Genomic DNA, 16,773 nt, shown 5'->3' with positions numbered 1-16,773 from the left:
CGCAGACCGATTATGTGCCAGCTCAGTTGCTGTCCAGTAAATACACGACCGAAAAAGTTAATTCACGAGATTAGGCTACGTGTTCAATTGTGGATAGTTGAAAATTTAACACAGTTTGAACCTGTAAAGTCATGCGCGCGTGCGCACACACATGCCTATAATGTGCTTTCCCATGTATTTATTTCCTTCAGGTGAAGAAAAGCTATTTGAGGACTTTGTTGATGGGACCAAGTTGCCTTTGTTCTGTGTTAACAGGGCAACTGTTCTCTTCTGTTTCAGGATCTAGATTTCTCATCACATCCACGGGAGCCTTGTATATTAAAGATGTACAGAATGAAGATGGATTGTATAACTACCGCTGCATCACGCGGCACAGATACACCGGGGAGACAAGGCAGAGCAACAGCGCGAGACTTTTTGTATCAGGTAAAAACTCATCAACGCCGTGTTTTCTGTCTCGGCTTCCCTTTGTGGGTGCCCTGGGGTGACTCAGCCAAAACCGTGGAACTCGTGAACATGGCGCCTTCAATGTACCTTTTAAACCAGCACCGATCCAGCACCGTGCAGATATAGGTGTGCCAAGTGAAGTGATTTCACCTTTTGTAAAACTCCAGATTCCTTGGACCCCATAGGATTTCTGTTGTGTTGACGATGCCTCCTTGCCCTGTTGTCTGTTCTGACATCGGCACAACCACCCAGCATCACGATCACACCACGCGTAGCTCTGGGGGACCAGAGCCGGGTCGTGTGAAACACACCTCCTGTTCCTACAGTGTGTCTAACAACAGGATTATCCACATCCACAGTTAAAGAAATAGTCACACCTTCTTAACCCCTTCCCAGATTACTCGCAAGTGGAGGAAACTCAAAAGCAGTTTATTCCACTCTGATAAAGATGACTATTTTGTGTCTTTCCTAAAGGCGTGAAAATATAAAACTTATATATACTTTTTGCAATTGGCTTGCCTTTGGCCCATCTGTCAAACATATCAGCAATCCATTTGCATGGTGATACATTAATAATTATTACAGTTTAACTACAATAATAATTTAATTATTACTAAAGTTCGTGCAGCAGTTTACAAGGGTGAAATGGCCATCACAGTACTAGAAATTAAAAGCAAAGTACCTGACTTCTGCCTTTTTAGCTTTAGAATGTAAAATTGACCCATGTAGTGAGTATCTACCTTATTTGTCATGATATTTTGCACAGAAGTGAGGAGAAATTGCTAAACGTGGATAATTAAACAGTGTCACAATGATCAAATAAGATTTATTAGTACGTGGTGGTCTGGGTGGGGGCATGTTAGTAAGAGGGGTTCAGTGATTCCAAAGTGCTCCTAACGTTAAAACAGACTGAATAGGATGACAAAAAAGAAAAGAAAAAAAAAAGCACCTGAATGACATCTTCAAGGAAGCTGGGTGATAGGGAGATCCCAGAAACTCTTCATATGAATGGGTGCGGACAAACCATTGACAATGCAGGACCCACGTAGGAGGAGCAGCATTGTAGCAGGAGTGATGGCTGGTGAAAGGGAGAGAGCTTTGGGGCCACCGGATAGTCCCAGAGCTGCAAAACCATGTCCAAAAGGCAAAGGACCGTCTCTTGAGCGGAAACCTTGGGGGATGTATTTCACAGCACCCACAACAATTCGACGGACCTAACCGGAGCCCCGAGTTGACGCGTAAAAAAGCCACGAGACAACATGCTTCAGGGGTGGTCTAACTCCTCGCAGATCTTAGAAGTATTCGGTAAATAACGGAGATGCACCGTGAGGGACAGTGCTGGATGTAGAAGTCAGAAGGAAGCGAGGCTGATGCTCAACAGAAAGAGAAGGCTCAGATAGCGTGAGAGACCCTAGAGGAATTCCATCCTATAACAGAAGGGAACATTAACTATGCTTATGTTATTTTTGTTTGGAACCAGTATTTTCAGTGTCTGAGAAAAGATAAAAATATAACATCAATAATAAAATCCATGAACTAGCCCGTAGAAACTATATGTATACACTTGTTATTTTTTTTCATATATATGTGATTCCAAGGTCTTCCCATTGAAAAGGCTCAGAAGTGATGGGTAAACCAATAGCAGCAAGCACCTCTACCACTTAGATCCTAGTTTCCCTTAAATATTCTCCCCCACTAACAGGCACCGTGGTTCCTTGGAATAATGGTGGATTGTGGGTCTGAAAGAGGAAGCACATAAGATATGCCTGAAATAGAAATAGGGTCTGGTCAAAATGATACAGGAGCTAACTTCTTTTATTTTTATTTTTATTTTTATTTTTATTTTTATTTTTTTTTGTCTTTTTGCCATTTCTTGGGCCGTTCCCACAGCATATGGAGGTTCCCAGGCTAGGGGTCGAATCGGAGCTATAGCCACCAGCCTACGCCAGAGCCACAGCAACGCGGGATCCGAGCCGCGTCTGCGACCTACACCACAGCTCACGGCAACGCCGGATCGTTAACCCACTGAGCAAGGGCAGGGACGGAACCCGCAACCTCATGGTTCCTAGTTGGATTCGTTAACCACTGCACCACCACGGGAACGCCCCCTTTTTTTTTTAATTTATTTTTTTATTTTTTATTTTTTACTTTTATTTTTACTTTAGGAGCTAACTTCTGAAGGGACTTTCACTCTTTAAAGGTATGATGAGTTGAATATCAAAAATAATTACTGCATTTGATTGGTACCCATTAGATATGCTCACAAACCTGGAGTTGAGGATGTGTATATGTGTGTGTATATACCTATATATACTTACATAATTATTTACATTTATACTGCATATGTGTACTTCCTTATACATTGAATAACAACAAAAACAACAATAAGAATCTCAGTGGAATCTAGGGCAGGCACTAACTCGATTGTGGTAATGGTTGATTAAAAAACACAGCAAAAATTCTTCCTGCTTTTCCTGTAACTACTATATTTTAACATAACTGAATAACCTTAGTTCAGGAAGAACAGTTCTTATTTGCAGAATAATTATATCTATTGAATATGAAATAATAAGAAAAATTTAAAACCACCATTTTCATCCCTTAATAAAGTAACTAATTCAGGAGTTCCTTTCATGAGTCAGAAAAAATGAATCTGATGAGCATCCATGAGGATGCAGGTTTGATCCCTGGCCTTGCTCAATGGGTTAAGGATCTGGCATTGCCGTGAGCTAAGGTGTCGTTCCCAGACGCAGCTCAGATCTGGTGTTGCCGTGCCTGTGGCGTAGGCTGGCGGCTATAGCTCCAATTAGATCCCTAGCCTGGGAACCTCCATATGCCACAGGTGCAGTCCCAAAAACAAAAAACAAAAAATTTAAATTAAAAAAATTTAAAAATAAAGTAACTAATTCAGACAACCATCACCTGAACTTGCTGATCAATTTAGCCTCACTGAGTGTGGGAAAGCCACACCATATATAGATTTAAAGAAAATGAAAAAACATTGAGCTTGGTCTAATCAGTCCATTCGACCTAAATTCCAGTTATAAGAAAATTGGCAATAAAGGACTGTGTTAAATGACAGCACGAAAAAATTCAAAATGTGATATTTCCTATATAATAACTCAGCTGGTTTCTTCAACAAATCAAAGCTATGAGAGAAAATAGAAAGAGAGTCTGTTTCTTAATTAAAAGAGGATCAAGAAACATAATAACTAAGATCACTGGTAAGGAGTTATGGCCAAGAGTGCAGAGTAGGAAGACCCCGAGCTACCTCTTCTGATTGGCACATCAAAGTTAGAACTATTTCCAGAGCAACTATCAATGACTTTAAGGCTAGAGAAAGCTTCCCAAATTAAAGATATAAAGAAGGAAGCATAGGGAGATGGGTAGGAGGGGCAGAGACATGATATAGTCAAGATCCATGCCCCTGGGTAGGTGACCCGCAAATGGAAGGAGAGTCGCAATTGCAAGGCTTATTTCCAAGGAGCAAGGGGTCTGAGCCCCACGTCAGAGTGCCTACCCTTGAAGTCCTTTTCCCAGAAGAAAAACTCCCCCAGAATACATGGCTTTGAAGGCTGGGGGACAGGGGGCCTGTGTATGGGAGAGCCAGAGGACTGTAGGATATAGATGCTCCACTCTTAAAGGACTCACACACAAAAGCTCAAACCTCACCTGCTCCAAGACTTAGTGCAGAGATGGTAATTTGAAAGGAGTCCAGATCAGACCCACTTGCTTCTCTTGAGAGCCTCCTGGAGAGGCAGTAGGCAAGTGGGACTCCCCCACGTTCCTCTAAGGCTATGCACGCTGGTGGAAGCAATTTTGGAGAGCTCATTCTACTGTGAGGACATTAATGCTGGCAAGTGTCATTTTAATGTCCTCTTTCTTTTTTTTTTTTTTTTTATTTTCCCACTGTACAGCAAGGGGGTCAGGTTATCCTTACATGTATACATTACAATTACATTTTTCCCCCACCCTTTCTTCTTTTGCAACATGAGTATCTAGACATAGTTCTCAATGCTATTCAGCAGGATCTCCTTGTAAATCTATTCTAAGTTGTGACTGATAAGCCCAAGCTCCCGATCCCTCCCACTCCCTCCCCCTCCCATCAGGCAACCACAAGTCTCTTCTCCAAGTCCATGATTTTCTTTTCTGAGGAGATGTTCATTTGTGCTGGATATTAGATTCCAGTTATAAGTGATATCATATGGTATTTGTCTTTGTCTTTCTGGCTCATTTCACTCAGTATGAGATTCTCTAGCTCCATCCATGTTGCTGCAAATGGCATTATGTCATCCTTTTTTATGGCTGAGTAGTATTCCATTGTGTATATATACCACCTCTTCCGAATCCAATCATCCGTTGATGGACATTTGGATTGTTTCCATGTCCTGGCTATTGTGAATAGTGCTGCAATGAACATGCGGGTGCATGTGTCTCTTTTAAGTAGAGTTTTGTCCGGATAGATGCCCAAGAGTGGGATTGCAGGGTCATATGGAAGTTCTATGGATAGATTTCTAAGGTATCTCCAAACTGTTCTCCATAGTGGCTGTACCAGTTTACATTCCCACCAGCAGTGCAGGAGGGTTCCCTTTTCTCCGCAGCCCCTCCAGCACTTGTTATTTGTGGATTTATTAATGATGGCCATTAGGACAGGTGTGAGGTGGTATCTCATGGTAGTTTTGATTTGCATTTCTCGTATAATCAGCGATGTTGAGCATTTTTTCACGTGTTTGTTGGCCATCTGTATATCTTCTTTGGAGAAATGTCTATTCAGGTCTTTTGCCCATTTTTCCATTGATTGATTGGTTTTTTTGCTGTTGAGTTGTATAAGTTGCTTATATATTCTAGAGATTAAGCCCTTTTCAGTTGCATCATTTGAAACTGTTTTCTCTCATTCTGTAAGTTGTCTTTTTGTTTTCTTTTTGGTTTCCTTTGCTGTGCAAAAGCTTTTCAGTTTGATGAGGTCCCATCAACATTATGAATATTTTCTCAGGTCAGTCTCCCAAAGCAATAGAAATTAGAGCAAAAATAATGTCCTCTTTCTTACCTGTTACTGCTAGAGGTTTACCTGCCTATCATCCAATTGACAGCAGCCCCTGGACCAGCCCCTATAGGCTATAAGCCAGGCACATAGACAGCCAGCTCCACCAACCAATGAGGCAGCAGCCTCTACTGTGGCAGGGGCTGCCAGCCAACCAGGCTGGGGTCCAGCCCTGCCTACCAGTGCACTCACAGTAGTTGGCCCCACCCAACACAAGGGCCCATGAAGCCCACATAGGAGGCACCCCTAGAACATGTAGCTCCAATGACCAGAGGAAAGTGTGCTGCTGGGCCCCATAGGACATATCCTACATAAGACCATTTCTCCAAGATCAGGAAATATACCTGACCTACCTAGCATATAGGAATAAAAATAGAAAATTAGGCAAAATGAGGCATATGAGGAATATATTGCCAATGAAAGTACAAGATGAGATTTCAGAATAAGAACTAAGTGGAGATAACAACCTACCCAGTAAAGGGCTCAAGGTTACAATCATAAAGATGCTCAACTAATTAAGAGAAAACTGGATGAACATGGTGAGAAGTCCAAAAAAGAATTAGAAAACAGAAGAACCAAACAGAACTGATGAATACAATAACCGAAATAAACAATACACTAGAAGGAATCAGCAGTAGATTAGATTATATAGAGGAAGAGATAAGTGAACTAGAAGACAGAGTATTGGAAATCGCCCAAGTTGAACTGAAAAAAAAGGAAAAATAAGTTTAAAATGAAGACAGTTTAAGAGACCTCTGGGACAAAATCAAGCTTACTGACATTCACCTCATAGGGCTCCCAGAAGAAAGAGAGAGAGAGGAGCAGAAAAATTACTTGAAGAAATAATAGAAATAAAACTTGAAAATTTCTCTAACTTAGAAAAGTAAACAAATATCCAGATCTAGGAAGCAGAGAATTACAGAAGAAGAGGAACCAAAGGGGTTGACACCAAGACACAATTAAAATTTCATAGATTAAAGCTAAAGAGAGAATCTTAAACAGTTAAATAGGAACCAGTTAAATTCAAAGGAACTCCCATGAGACTATCATATGACTTTTCATCAGAAACTTTGCAGGCCGAAGGGAGTGGCATGATGTATTTAAAGTGATGAAAGTGAAAAAAAGAATATTCTACAAAGGAGAGATAAAGAGTTTCACAGACAAGCAAAAGTTAAAGATTTCACCACTAATCTGTTTTACAAAGAATGTTAAAGGGAATTCTCTGAGCCTCGAAGAAAAAACCACATCTAGAAATACAAAAATTACGAAGGAAAAATCTTCCTGGTAAAGGAGAACATATAGTAAAGGTAGTAAATCAGTTAATTATAACTCTAGTAACAAGTTTACAAAGACAAAAGCAGTAAAATCTTCCATATACACAATAAGAAATTAAGGGATACCCAACATGAGAAAATATAAAGTCAAGAGCTCCTATTGTGGCTCAGTGGGTTAAGATCCAACTAGTATCGATGAGGATGCAAGTTCGATCCTTGACCTTGCTCAGTGGGTTAAGGATCCAGCGTTTCTACAAGCTGCAGCGAAGGTTGCAGATGCGGCTCAGATCTGGCATTGCCATGGCTGTGGTGTAGGCCAGCAGCTGCAGCTTCAATTGGACCCCTAGACTGAGAACTTCCGTATGCTGCATGTGCAGTTGTAAAATAAATAAGTAAATAAATGAATAAATAAATAAAGTATAAAGTCAAAAATATTGAACACGGTGGCAAGTAAAAATGCAGGATTGTTAAGAGCTCATCAACTTAACCTGGTTATTTATGGTAACCACACACCAGAAACTGAGATCAGGTACAAAGGAAAAGAGAAGTTATCCACACATAACACTACAGACAGTCATCAACCCACCAGAGAAGAGAGAAAAGAACCACAAAAGCCATCAGAAAACAGTAGACAATGACAGTAAGTAGGTACCTATGGATAATTACTTAAATGTAAATGTACTAACGTTCCAATCAAAAGACACAGAGTGACTGACTGAATACAAAACCCCCAAACCCATATATACATGCATATATGTGTGTATATCCATCTGTACATACATGTATGTGTATATCCATATATGTGTGTGTCATATATGTATATATGTAAATATATGTATGTGTGTGTGTGTGTGTGTGTGTAGACATTGTGGTTATATAAGAAAACTCTTGTTTTCATTTGAGAAACATACTAATAATGCAATGATAGATAACAGAAGTTTATGACTTGACTCAGGTATGTTAGAACCAAAAGCAAAGACTAGAGAAATACACAGATGAAGGATAAACACATTGTGATGTCTGTTGCATTTAATGATGGATGTACAGGATGAGTTATATTATTTTCTCTTCTTTTATGTGAATTTGCAAATTTTGTGATGAAGTCTAATTTTTAAAATTATAGATGAAATGTTTGAAGACAAGGGGTTGGGAATTAAATCCAGTGTTGTGTGGTTGCTCTGATTCTGTACATGACCACACATCCCCCTGTGAGCAGATCTCCAGCACTGCTGAAGTTGTCTACTTAAGACATAAATAGTGCTTGTCTATTTAAAATATAAATAGTGCTTGGGTTGTGGGAGGGAAATCCTATAAAATTGGATTGTGATGATCCTCATAAAAAAAGAAATGAAAAAATAAAATAAAATAAATGCTCCATTCCTTCTTGATAAAATAGTTTGATTGAGATTTAATTTACTGACCATACACTTCACTAATTTTAAGTATACAAATCAATGATTTCAGTAAGTATGTAGAGTTCTAATCCAACTTTAGAACATTTTTTTTATCATCCGAAAAGATCCCTACTGCCCATTTGCAGTCAACTTCAGTCCCAGGTGCAGGCAGCTAGTAATCTAGTGTCTGTCTTTGTAGATTTGCCTCTTCTGTGTCTTTCCTATAAATCAAATGCTACAGTATGTGGCTTTGTATCAGGCTTCTTTCATTAGTATCATCTTTTGAGGCCCATCCTCACTGCATCCTATGGCAGCGGCTGACTATTGTGCATCGCTGGGCAGTGTGTGTGTTCGTCCACATTTTGTTCATCTCGTCACTGAAGAAGGGCCCTTGAGACTGTTTCCACTCCGGGCTGTTCTGAATGATGATGTTGTGGACATTCGTGAACAAATCTTTGAGAGAACGTAGGTTTTCTTTTGTCCAAAGTAGATACCTAGGAGTTGAGCTATGGCGCCTTATGGTAAATTGAATTTTAACAATTTGAAAAACTGCCAAACTGCTTTTCCAAGTGGCTGCATCATTTTACATTGGCGTCAACAGTGCATGGAGGTTCCAGTTTCTTCTCCACTTCTTCACAGGGGGCACTTCCTATTGTTTGCGGGTTTTTTTTTTTTTCATTTTTAAAAGTTTTATTGAGGTATAGTTGATTTGCAATGTTGTGGTGATTTTTGCTGTACAGCAAAGTGATTCAGTTGTACACATACCCCACCCATTCTTTTTCAGATTCGTTCCCCGCTTAGATGATCACAGAACATTGGGTAGAGTTCCCTGTGCTGGACAGCGGGTCCCGTTGGCCAGTCATTCCGTAGACCTCAGTGTACCTGTGTCAGTCCCAACACCCACCCCCGTCCATCCCTCCCCCACCCTAAAGAAAGAATGAAATAATGCCACTTGCAGTATCATGGATGCATCTAGAGATTATCATACTAAGTGAAGTTAGACGGTGAAAGACAAACATTATATGATACCACTTATATGTATGTGGAATCTAAAAATATATAAACGAACTTATTTACAGAAAAGGAACAGACTCACAGACTTTGAAAACAAACCTACGGTTACGGAGAACACAGGTGGGCGGAGAAGTGTTTGTGGTTTTATCATAGCCATCCTAGTGAGCGTGCTGTAGCAGCTCGCTGTGACTGTAATTGGCATTATGCTAATGGCTAATGGCACGTGCTTATCTGCCATTTGCACATCTTCTTTAGTTATCACCAAAGATATATCTGCTCCACCCTTTTGCAAATTCTCAGAAAAATAAATGTGGATAGGGCTTTTTATTTCTGTTCATGTGTGTAATCTTAAAGATCTGTACCAATCGTTGGAAAGAGACGTAGAATTTGAATTATATATGAGGCCCTATGATTCTAAAGGCTCACTTTAACTCATTAACCACATCAAAGAGTTTTTTCTTTTCTTCTGCAGACCCAGCGAACTCAGCCCCATCCATACTGGATGGGTTCGATCATCGCAAAGCCATGGCAGGGCAGCGTGTGGAGCTGCCTTGCAAAGCGCTTGGGCACCCTGAGCCCGATTACCGCTGGCTGAAGGACAACATGCCCCTGGAACTTTCTGGAAGGTTCCAGAAAACCGTGACGGGGCTGCTTATTGAGAACACTCGTCCATCGGACTCAGGCAGCTACGTGTGTGAAGTGTCCAACAGATACGGAACCGCTAAGGTGATAGGCCGCCTGTACGTGAAACGTAAGTCAGATGGTAACTTGCAGTGGTGACATTTGCTGCCGCCAGCGGAGCTCTTGTTTGGCGCTGACCTCTGTGCTTTTTCTCCAACCCCCGCTAAGGCACGCAGCAGGCCCGCCGAGACCCATATTAGCACCATCGTGCTGGTGAGGAAGTTATGGTTCAAATTGCTCAAGGTTATAGGACTGGAGAGTCGGGGGGCCCGGGATGCATTCCCAAGGCAACATGAGCTGTGGATTCAGAATGGCCATCCTGCCTGTAAACCCCGGGAGCAAGAGGAGCAGAATTTCGCTGTCAGCACAGGCAATGGGATCAAATCAAAGCAGTTGTCCTCGGCCTGTTTCCAGAACCTGCTTTAAATTCCCAAGTGGGGCTATTGTCAGCTATACAGGGGGCTGTAATTTTCCAGCTATTGGACTTGGACTCAGTACTATAGATTAGTCCGAGCATGGATGCTCCAAATGTGGACCTATCGCATCTTAATTGATTGGTAGGGCCGACTGGAGGAGGATGTTGAGAAGGATACTGAAGGCAGACTTGGGGGAAGGAGGGATGTGACCGTAGGGGAGGCAGTCTAATTTAGTTTAAAAACTCTAATTTCACTCGTGCAGAAACCAAATCAAATTGAGTTACTCAGGATCACGCAGCCAGAAATGAGCGGCAGGATTTTGGACAAAACACATGGCTCTTCGTTGCCAGTGTGATGTCCTCTTTGTCTAGATAGAAATGTGATGAACAGAACTGAACAAACAGAACACAAGAGTCTGGCGTTGAGAAGGGAGGCATTTTCTTACCCTGGCTTTTTTCCCCAGCCTTATGTCTGTTTATGGAACCGCCTCGTCCCTGTCGCCCTGGGTGCAGACTGCTTTAGCACAATACCAGACCAAGTGAACACATTTAACGTAAATATCCCAGTGGCTGCCTGGCATCAGCTGCCCAGGCCGAGTCCTACAAACGCCAGTCAGGTGTGCTCAGGATGAGATTAGGAAGAAATGGAGGATAACGTCCGCGTAGTTATGTTTCTGTGGCTGAGGAACCCTGTGGAGGAAGCAAGACACCATTGGAAATCACCTTTGGTGGCCCCAGTTTCTGTTGAGTAAAGTTCATATCCTGCTATAGTGTGGGAGTCATCTCAAACCCATGTGGTCATTATTTCCCATAGTTTTGCTTTAAAAAACGTCTACGAAAACTAACTTCTTCCTACTCCCTGTACAACCCATCCCTTCCCTACTTGCTGCTCCATCCACGTGGAAGATGGTTTTCAAATGCACATGCCTAAAATGCTCCATCTTTCTACGTCTAATGCAATGCCTTGTTTGCAAAACATTCTCTGTTCCCTCCTATTTTCTGCTTAACACTCAGAGTATTTTATTGCTTTCTCTGTAAAGGCATTTATCATTGTCTACATTTGAAAAGTTTTTTGTGGAAAAGTCTTAATTCTGACTATGCTTGATTTCATTTTGTACTTTTCTGCCACCTCTGGAAAAGTTCCAAGTGCTTCTGTCAAGCTCCCATCCGCCCTTCTGACTGCTCCTTTGTCTGGTCTCTCTTCTCCAGGAGGAAGAAGGCATGTTCTTGGGTTCCAAATTCAGAACCTCTTCTTCAATCTCTTTTTTTTCGGTGCTCTTTTTTGTTTTATAGCTTCAAATCCCCAGCTCCCTCTGAAAACAGCCATGAATATGCATGTGTGGCCTTAGCTTCCTTTGTTGAGGGTCAGATGAGCATGTTTCCCAGTCTTAAATTGGCTGTTCAGCGGGCCCTTCCAGAGAACAGCACCGCAAACTGCTCTCCTCCGGCTCTACCTTGTAAACAGCTCTTGTTATCCTAGACCTCTTCCACCCTTGAACGCTCCAAAGGCGTTGTCCTGGATCCTGCTAGATTTCCTTTCTAAGTCCAAGTCCTGCCAAGTCATAGAGAGTGTATCTCGTGGTGCTTCTCAGCTGTGCTCTTCGCCTCCACGCACTCCTAGGTCAAATTTTAATTGCTCCACAGCCAGACCTCTGCCGAGCCCCTTTGCTGACTGATACTCCCACTCTCATTTGTCCCACACAAGTTGATCAACCACGTCTCCCCACAGTGTGTTTGCCTGTAGCACTTACCTGCTAAAAACTCCAGAAAGCTTTCTTTAGTTCTCTCTGGTTGGAATCCAATCTCAAGGCCACTTACCATCTTGTCCCAGACTGCCTGTGTCATTTTGCTCCCCAGCTTCTCCTTCAGAGACCCCTCATTGCCTCCGGACTGATCCAAAGCACTTTCTGAGACCTGGCAGAGCTTCATGCCCTAAGCCTGGCAGTCCCCACTCTCCCAGGTGCCCCCTCTTCATCCGCTGGCCTCAGTTCCCTCCATCCCTGATGTCTGAGGGCTTTCTGGCCACCCTCTCCCATGCGGTGCGCCTCTCCGATGGAGCCTCCTGGTTACTACTCTCATCCTCGAGCGCGTCTTATCCACCCAGAAGCCTGAACTCCTTTAATCACTCACCAGGTGGCGGCAGGAGAAGTCGGTCAGTAATAACTGGGGCAAACAACTGGTTTTTGCCATTTACCTGTTGAGTGAATTCAGTTAAATTGATCTCTCAGAACAACCGTTTTTTTCCTTCTGTAAAATGGAGATGACGATAACACAAAACCAGCAGGACTGTGCGAAGACCGACTGAAGTGACGTCTACCTGCAATTTAGTAGCTGCACTGCACATGCTAGTGGCTCTGCCAGGGTTACACATCTTTCTCTCGCCTGTGAGTTTAACCCCATCCTTGGCACAGAGCAGGTGCTCAGTAAGTGCTTGGACATTGAATTGAGTTTGTTGAAACATGGGACGTCAAGGACGAACGTGACGACCCTGTCCAACGCAGTGAGCTTCCTTTCAAGGAAAAACCTGTTTCACGGCTGCAGATTCCAATATGTCGCTGCTTTCCTACAGTGTGTGTAACTGGCCCTTGTTCAGTCACCTAGGGAACGTGAGTGAGTGAATGTGTGTGAGAGTGGCCTGGAGCAACCCACTCATGCCCCCTGGGCAGAGACAAGTAGAATTTAAATATTCACAGACTCTGTCCTTGCTGGATGTAGCCTTCCTTACTGTCAGTGGGTCAGTACATGTACTCAGTAAGAAAGAAATGCGACCCCCATCTCTCTCCACAGAGAAAGAAGGTGTAAAAACAGATAGCGATGAGGGTGTTCCGAGACGGAAGGGTGCCCCTCGAATGAACACTGAAATCAGAGCACGTGCCGCGTGTGCCTGCGGTGATGCCTGTGTCTGTCAAAAGTCCAACACGCTGTTGAAATCCTCTCTCCCTGTGTGATGTTTTTACCTTCCTTTTTTTCTTTGATCGCCAACTCCAGAGCCGCTGAAAGCTACCATCAGCCCCAGGAAGGTTAAAAGCAGTGTGGGCAGCCAAGTCTCCTTGTCCTGCAGCGTGACAGGAAGTGAGGACCAGGAGCTCTCCTGGTACCGAAACGGTGAAATCCTCAACCCTGGGAAGAACGTGAGGATCACGGGGCTCAACCGTGAGAAGCTTATAATGGATCACATGGTCAGAAGCGACGGGGGCGCGTACCAGTGCTTCGTGCGCAAGGACAAGCTCTCCGCTCAAGACTACGTGCAGGTGGTCCTTGAAGGTCAGTGGGCCTCGTTACAGGGTTACTGAGAAAGAACCCCAACCCAGAGCACACAAAGCCAGAGTGAAGGGTGAAGCCATGCTCGTGGCTTGCACGTCTAAGATTTCTCTCCATCCAACCAGCTAGTAACACGACCCTAGTTTTCCAAGCCAACTTGGGCAAATAAAAGAATAACTTCCAGTGAAATGAGAATTGTCCATGGCTGGGAGTTCCCATGGTGGCTTAGTGGTAACGAACCTGACAAGCGTCCGTGAGGAGGCAAGTTCGCTCCCTGGTCTCGCTCAGTGGGTTAAGGATCCAGCATGGCTGTGAGCTGTGGTGTAGGTTGAAGACGTGGCTCAGGTCTGGCCTGGCTGTGGCTGTGGTGTAGACTGGAGGCTGCAGCTCCATTTCAACCCCTAGTCTGGGAACTTCCCTATGCCAGGGGTACAGCCCTAAAAAGCAAAAAAAAAAGAGAAGTCAGTAGAACATTGTCCATGGCAGAATTAACATATGTAACTCGATTTAACATGAAGTTAAGTAACATAAATGCTGCTTACTCACATGTTTACAGCTACTTATCTTTCTAGACCCAAGGTACAGACCTAAGAAACGTGAGACTTAGGGTTTGGTTGACAATCCACCAGGCTCTAGACCAGGGTTTCTCTGTGTGCGTGGTTTGGAGGCCCGCTTTAGGCACTGCAGGATGCTTAGCAGTATTTCTGGCCTCTACCTGCTGGATGCTGGCAGCACCTCCCTCTGCTTATGACAACCAAGGATGTCTCTAGACATTGCCAACGTCCCCCGGGGGGCCAGACAGCCCTCTGTTGAGAAGCACCACCTTACAGGCATCATTCAGAGCAGCCTTTCAGTATCGTGCTTGGTGGAGCCAACAGATGGCATCTGGGTTGTAGGGTTGTCCCTCTTTGGGTCCAGACTGTCACAGATTTAGGTGAATGGAAATTTTGAGGAATTACCTTGTGGTATCACAATAGGTTGTAGGTATGTCACATTGTTTTCTTTTCTTAACTGCCTACTTATATCTTCAAACGATTTATCCATCAGCCAGGGAAAGAGGCTATCAAAGCAACACACAAGGGAGAGAAATGTGTTTCTCAGCAGATAATTAAACTAGCCCTTATCTGTGTATTTGCATGTCTCGTTGGAAATTGTGCCTTTATATAAAATTTAAAATTCATCTGTTATCAACTGATTAAAATAAGTATGTGACTTTCAAATAGCCTAAAGGGGGAAAAAAGATAATCCATTTATATATGAAAATAAGTGTAAATGTGTCTTGGTGCTAAGAGAATATTTATCTCATTCCTTTTTAAAACTTAGCTAATTTTTAGGAAGAAACAGGTTTAAAATGATATTTTTATTTTGATTCAAGCATTTCCTTGTAGACAGTGAGTTTTTTCAAAGCAGAGGCAAAATTAGCTGAAGGCATGGTACTCATATTAAAAGCCTGACACTGCTCCACATAATAATTAAATGCAGAAAGTAATCAATTTACACAGAGCCAGTTTGTTGCTGGCGATGCCCTGCAGTCCTTACATAGTCATTATTTTTAGATTCTTTGTAGAAAAGGGAGAGATTACCTTTCCAGGCCTGGTTACCTTGGCAACCATCGCCTGTGACGAAGAAAACTGAAGCGCATATTGATAATCCATAATGATGTCTAAAGGGTTCAGGTTATCAGAGGGTGACAGCAAGAAAGATTTCAGAGTCACTCGGGTCTCACGGGGACAGTAATGTCTGCTTTCATCCCCCCAAGAAGCCTGTCGCTTGAGTAAAAAGAGGGGGCAAAGGAACACACCGAGCCTCCTCACAGATCTATTTTCGCGTGTCAGTTTGCATTCAGGACAAGAAGCTTCACTTTATTTTTTCTCTTCTGAGAGAGGACAGTGCTAATGTAGGCAGAAGAGAGCAGAAGCGGAATTACAAATAAATACGTACCTCGTTGCTGCCTTAAAGTGGTTTCTAACAAGTACCCTCCTTATGCTTTAACCTCCTGTAGTAGCTATGGACAAACGTAGATTATAAACCCCCCCCCAATACTAGGATCTAAGAATGGCCATTGACACGATGAAGAATCTGGGAGCAGTTCCTAGCGAGACAAAGAAACGGGAATGGAAGTCGAAAGCAACTGGAATCTAATAATTAGAGGCTCGCGGTCAGAGCAGCATCCAGGGAGAGTGGGAACAGTAAAAGAGAGTAAAAACAGGTCCTCCTTAGGGAAATGGCAGGATAGCATGTCACAGATTAACCTGCAAGAAGATGACAGTTATGAACTTTGGGAAAAGCGAAATTGTTTGCAGACGCTGGGAGATCCTTGAAAGGGGGCATAAAGAAGACTCTGACCCTTGAAACCAGGGGAAGAGGTCGGGTGCTTTCTCTGCCAATTCCACATTTCCACTGAGGACATTTCCCGCCACTGTTGGGACGAGGAGGTGGGGAAGCCAGAACACAAAAGAAAAGCAAAAACCTACCTTTTTTAAACAAAAAATTGTTATTTTCAACATTAAAAGCCCCCACCAATCTACACATCTATATCTGTTAAAAACAGTCTTTAAAATGCAAAATAAGGCAAAATAAAGATACTTCCAATAAACAAAGGCCCAAAGAATATGATGCTGCAAGACTTGCGTATTAAGGAACGGTAAGTGAAGTCATTCAGGGTAAAGAAAATGACCCGAAACGGAAACTCAGATCTGTAGGAGTAAAGAGCATGAGAAATGGCAAATAGGTTAGTAAACGTTGAGAAAAATTACTTTCTCTCTTTCAATTTCGTTAAACAGGAGTTGAGAAATTATAAAATTGCAAAGTTACAACGCTGTATCATAGTGTTATCATCACATAAACAGAATAACAGGAAGGACAGAATATAAATTAAATTATTTGAAATTGTTTGTTATGACGCTCCTCCATTTCACATGAAGAATTATAATTTTAACTATTTAGCTTTTAGATATGATTAAAATGATATGTACATATACATATGTAAATTTGAATATGTATTAATATTAATATGTATATAATTATATGTGCGAAAAGGCAAATATGGAATGGGAGAAAATCTTCAGCACGCATTTACGAATAATGTATGCTATACGTGAATACGTAGCATATGCCATTGTATATATGTGTGTATCCTCATCTTATCCAGTATATTACATAGGTACACCTGTATTTATAGACATAAAGAACTCCTACAAAGCAATAACAAAGCGAACAGTTTAATACAAAAATGGAAAAAAGATT

The 16,773-nt window shown here is 42.4% G+C and overlaps 1 protein-coding gene across 7 annotated transcripts in view; it reads left to right on the top strand.

The window, feature by feature from the left end:
- DSCAM (DS cell adhesion molecule) overlaps window positions 1–16,773 on the top strand; it is a 744,988-nt gene that overhangs the window by 417,502 nt on the left and 310,713 nt on the right. For all 7 annotated transcript variants that reach the window (XM_084992175.1, XM_084992177.1, XM_084992176.1 and 4 more), the window contains 3 exons: window positions 280–426; window positions 9,643–9,921; window positions 13,255–13,530. In XM_084992175.1, coding sequence (XP_084848301.1) covers window positions 280–426; window positions 9,643–9,921; window positions 13,255–13,530 — 702 coding nt within the window. The remainder of the gene's footprint in view (window positions 1–279; window positions 427–9,642; window positions 9,922–13,254; window positions 13,531–16,773) is intronic.

Source organism: Sus scrofa, chromosome 13 (assembly GCF_054392235.1).
Source record: "Sus scrofa isolate SSC_HxYL_T2T_F1_AM1 chromosome 13, Sscrofa_HxYL_maternal_Yorkshire_Landrace_v2.0, whole genome shotgun sequence".
Lineage (NCBI taxonomy): Eukaryota > Metazoa > Chordata > Mammalia > Artiodactyla > Suidae > Sus > Sus scrofa.
The sequence above is the reverse complement of the archived record's forward strand: the minus strand, read 5'-3'. Positions and strand labels throughout refer to the sequence as shown.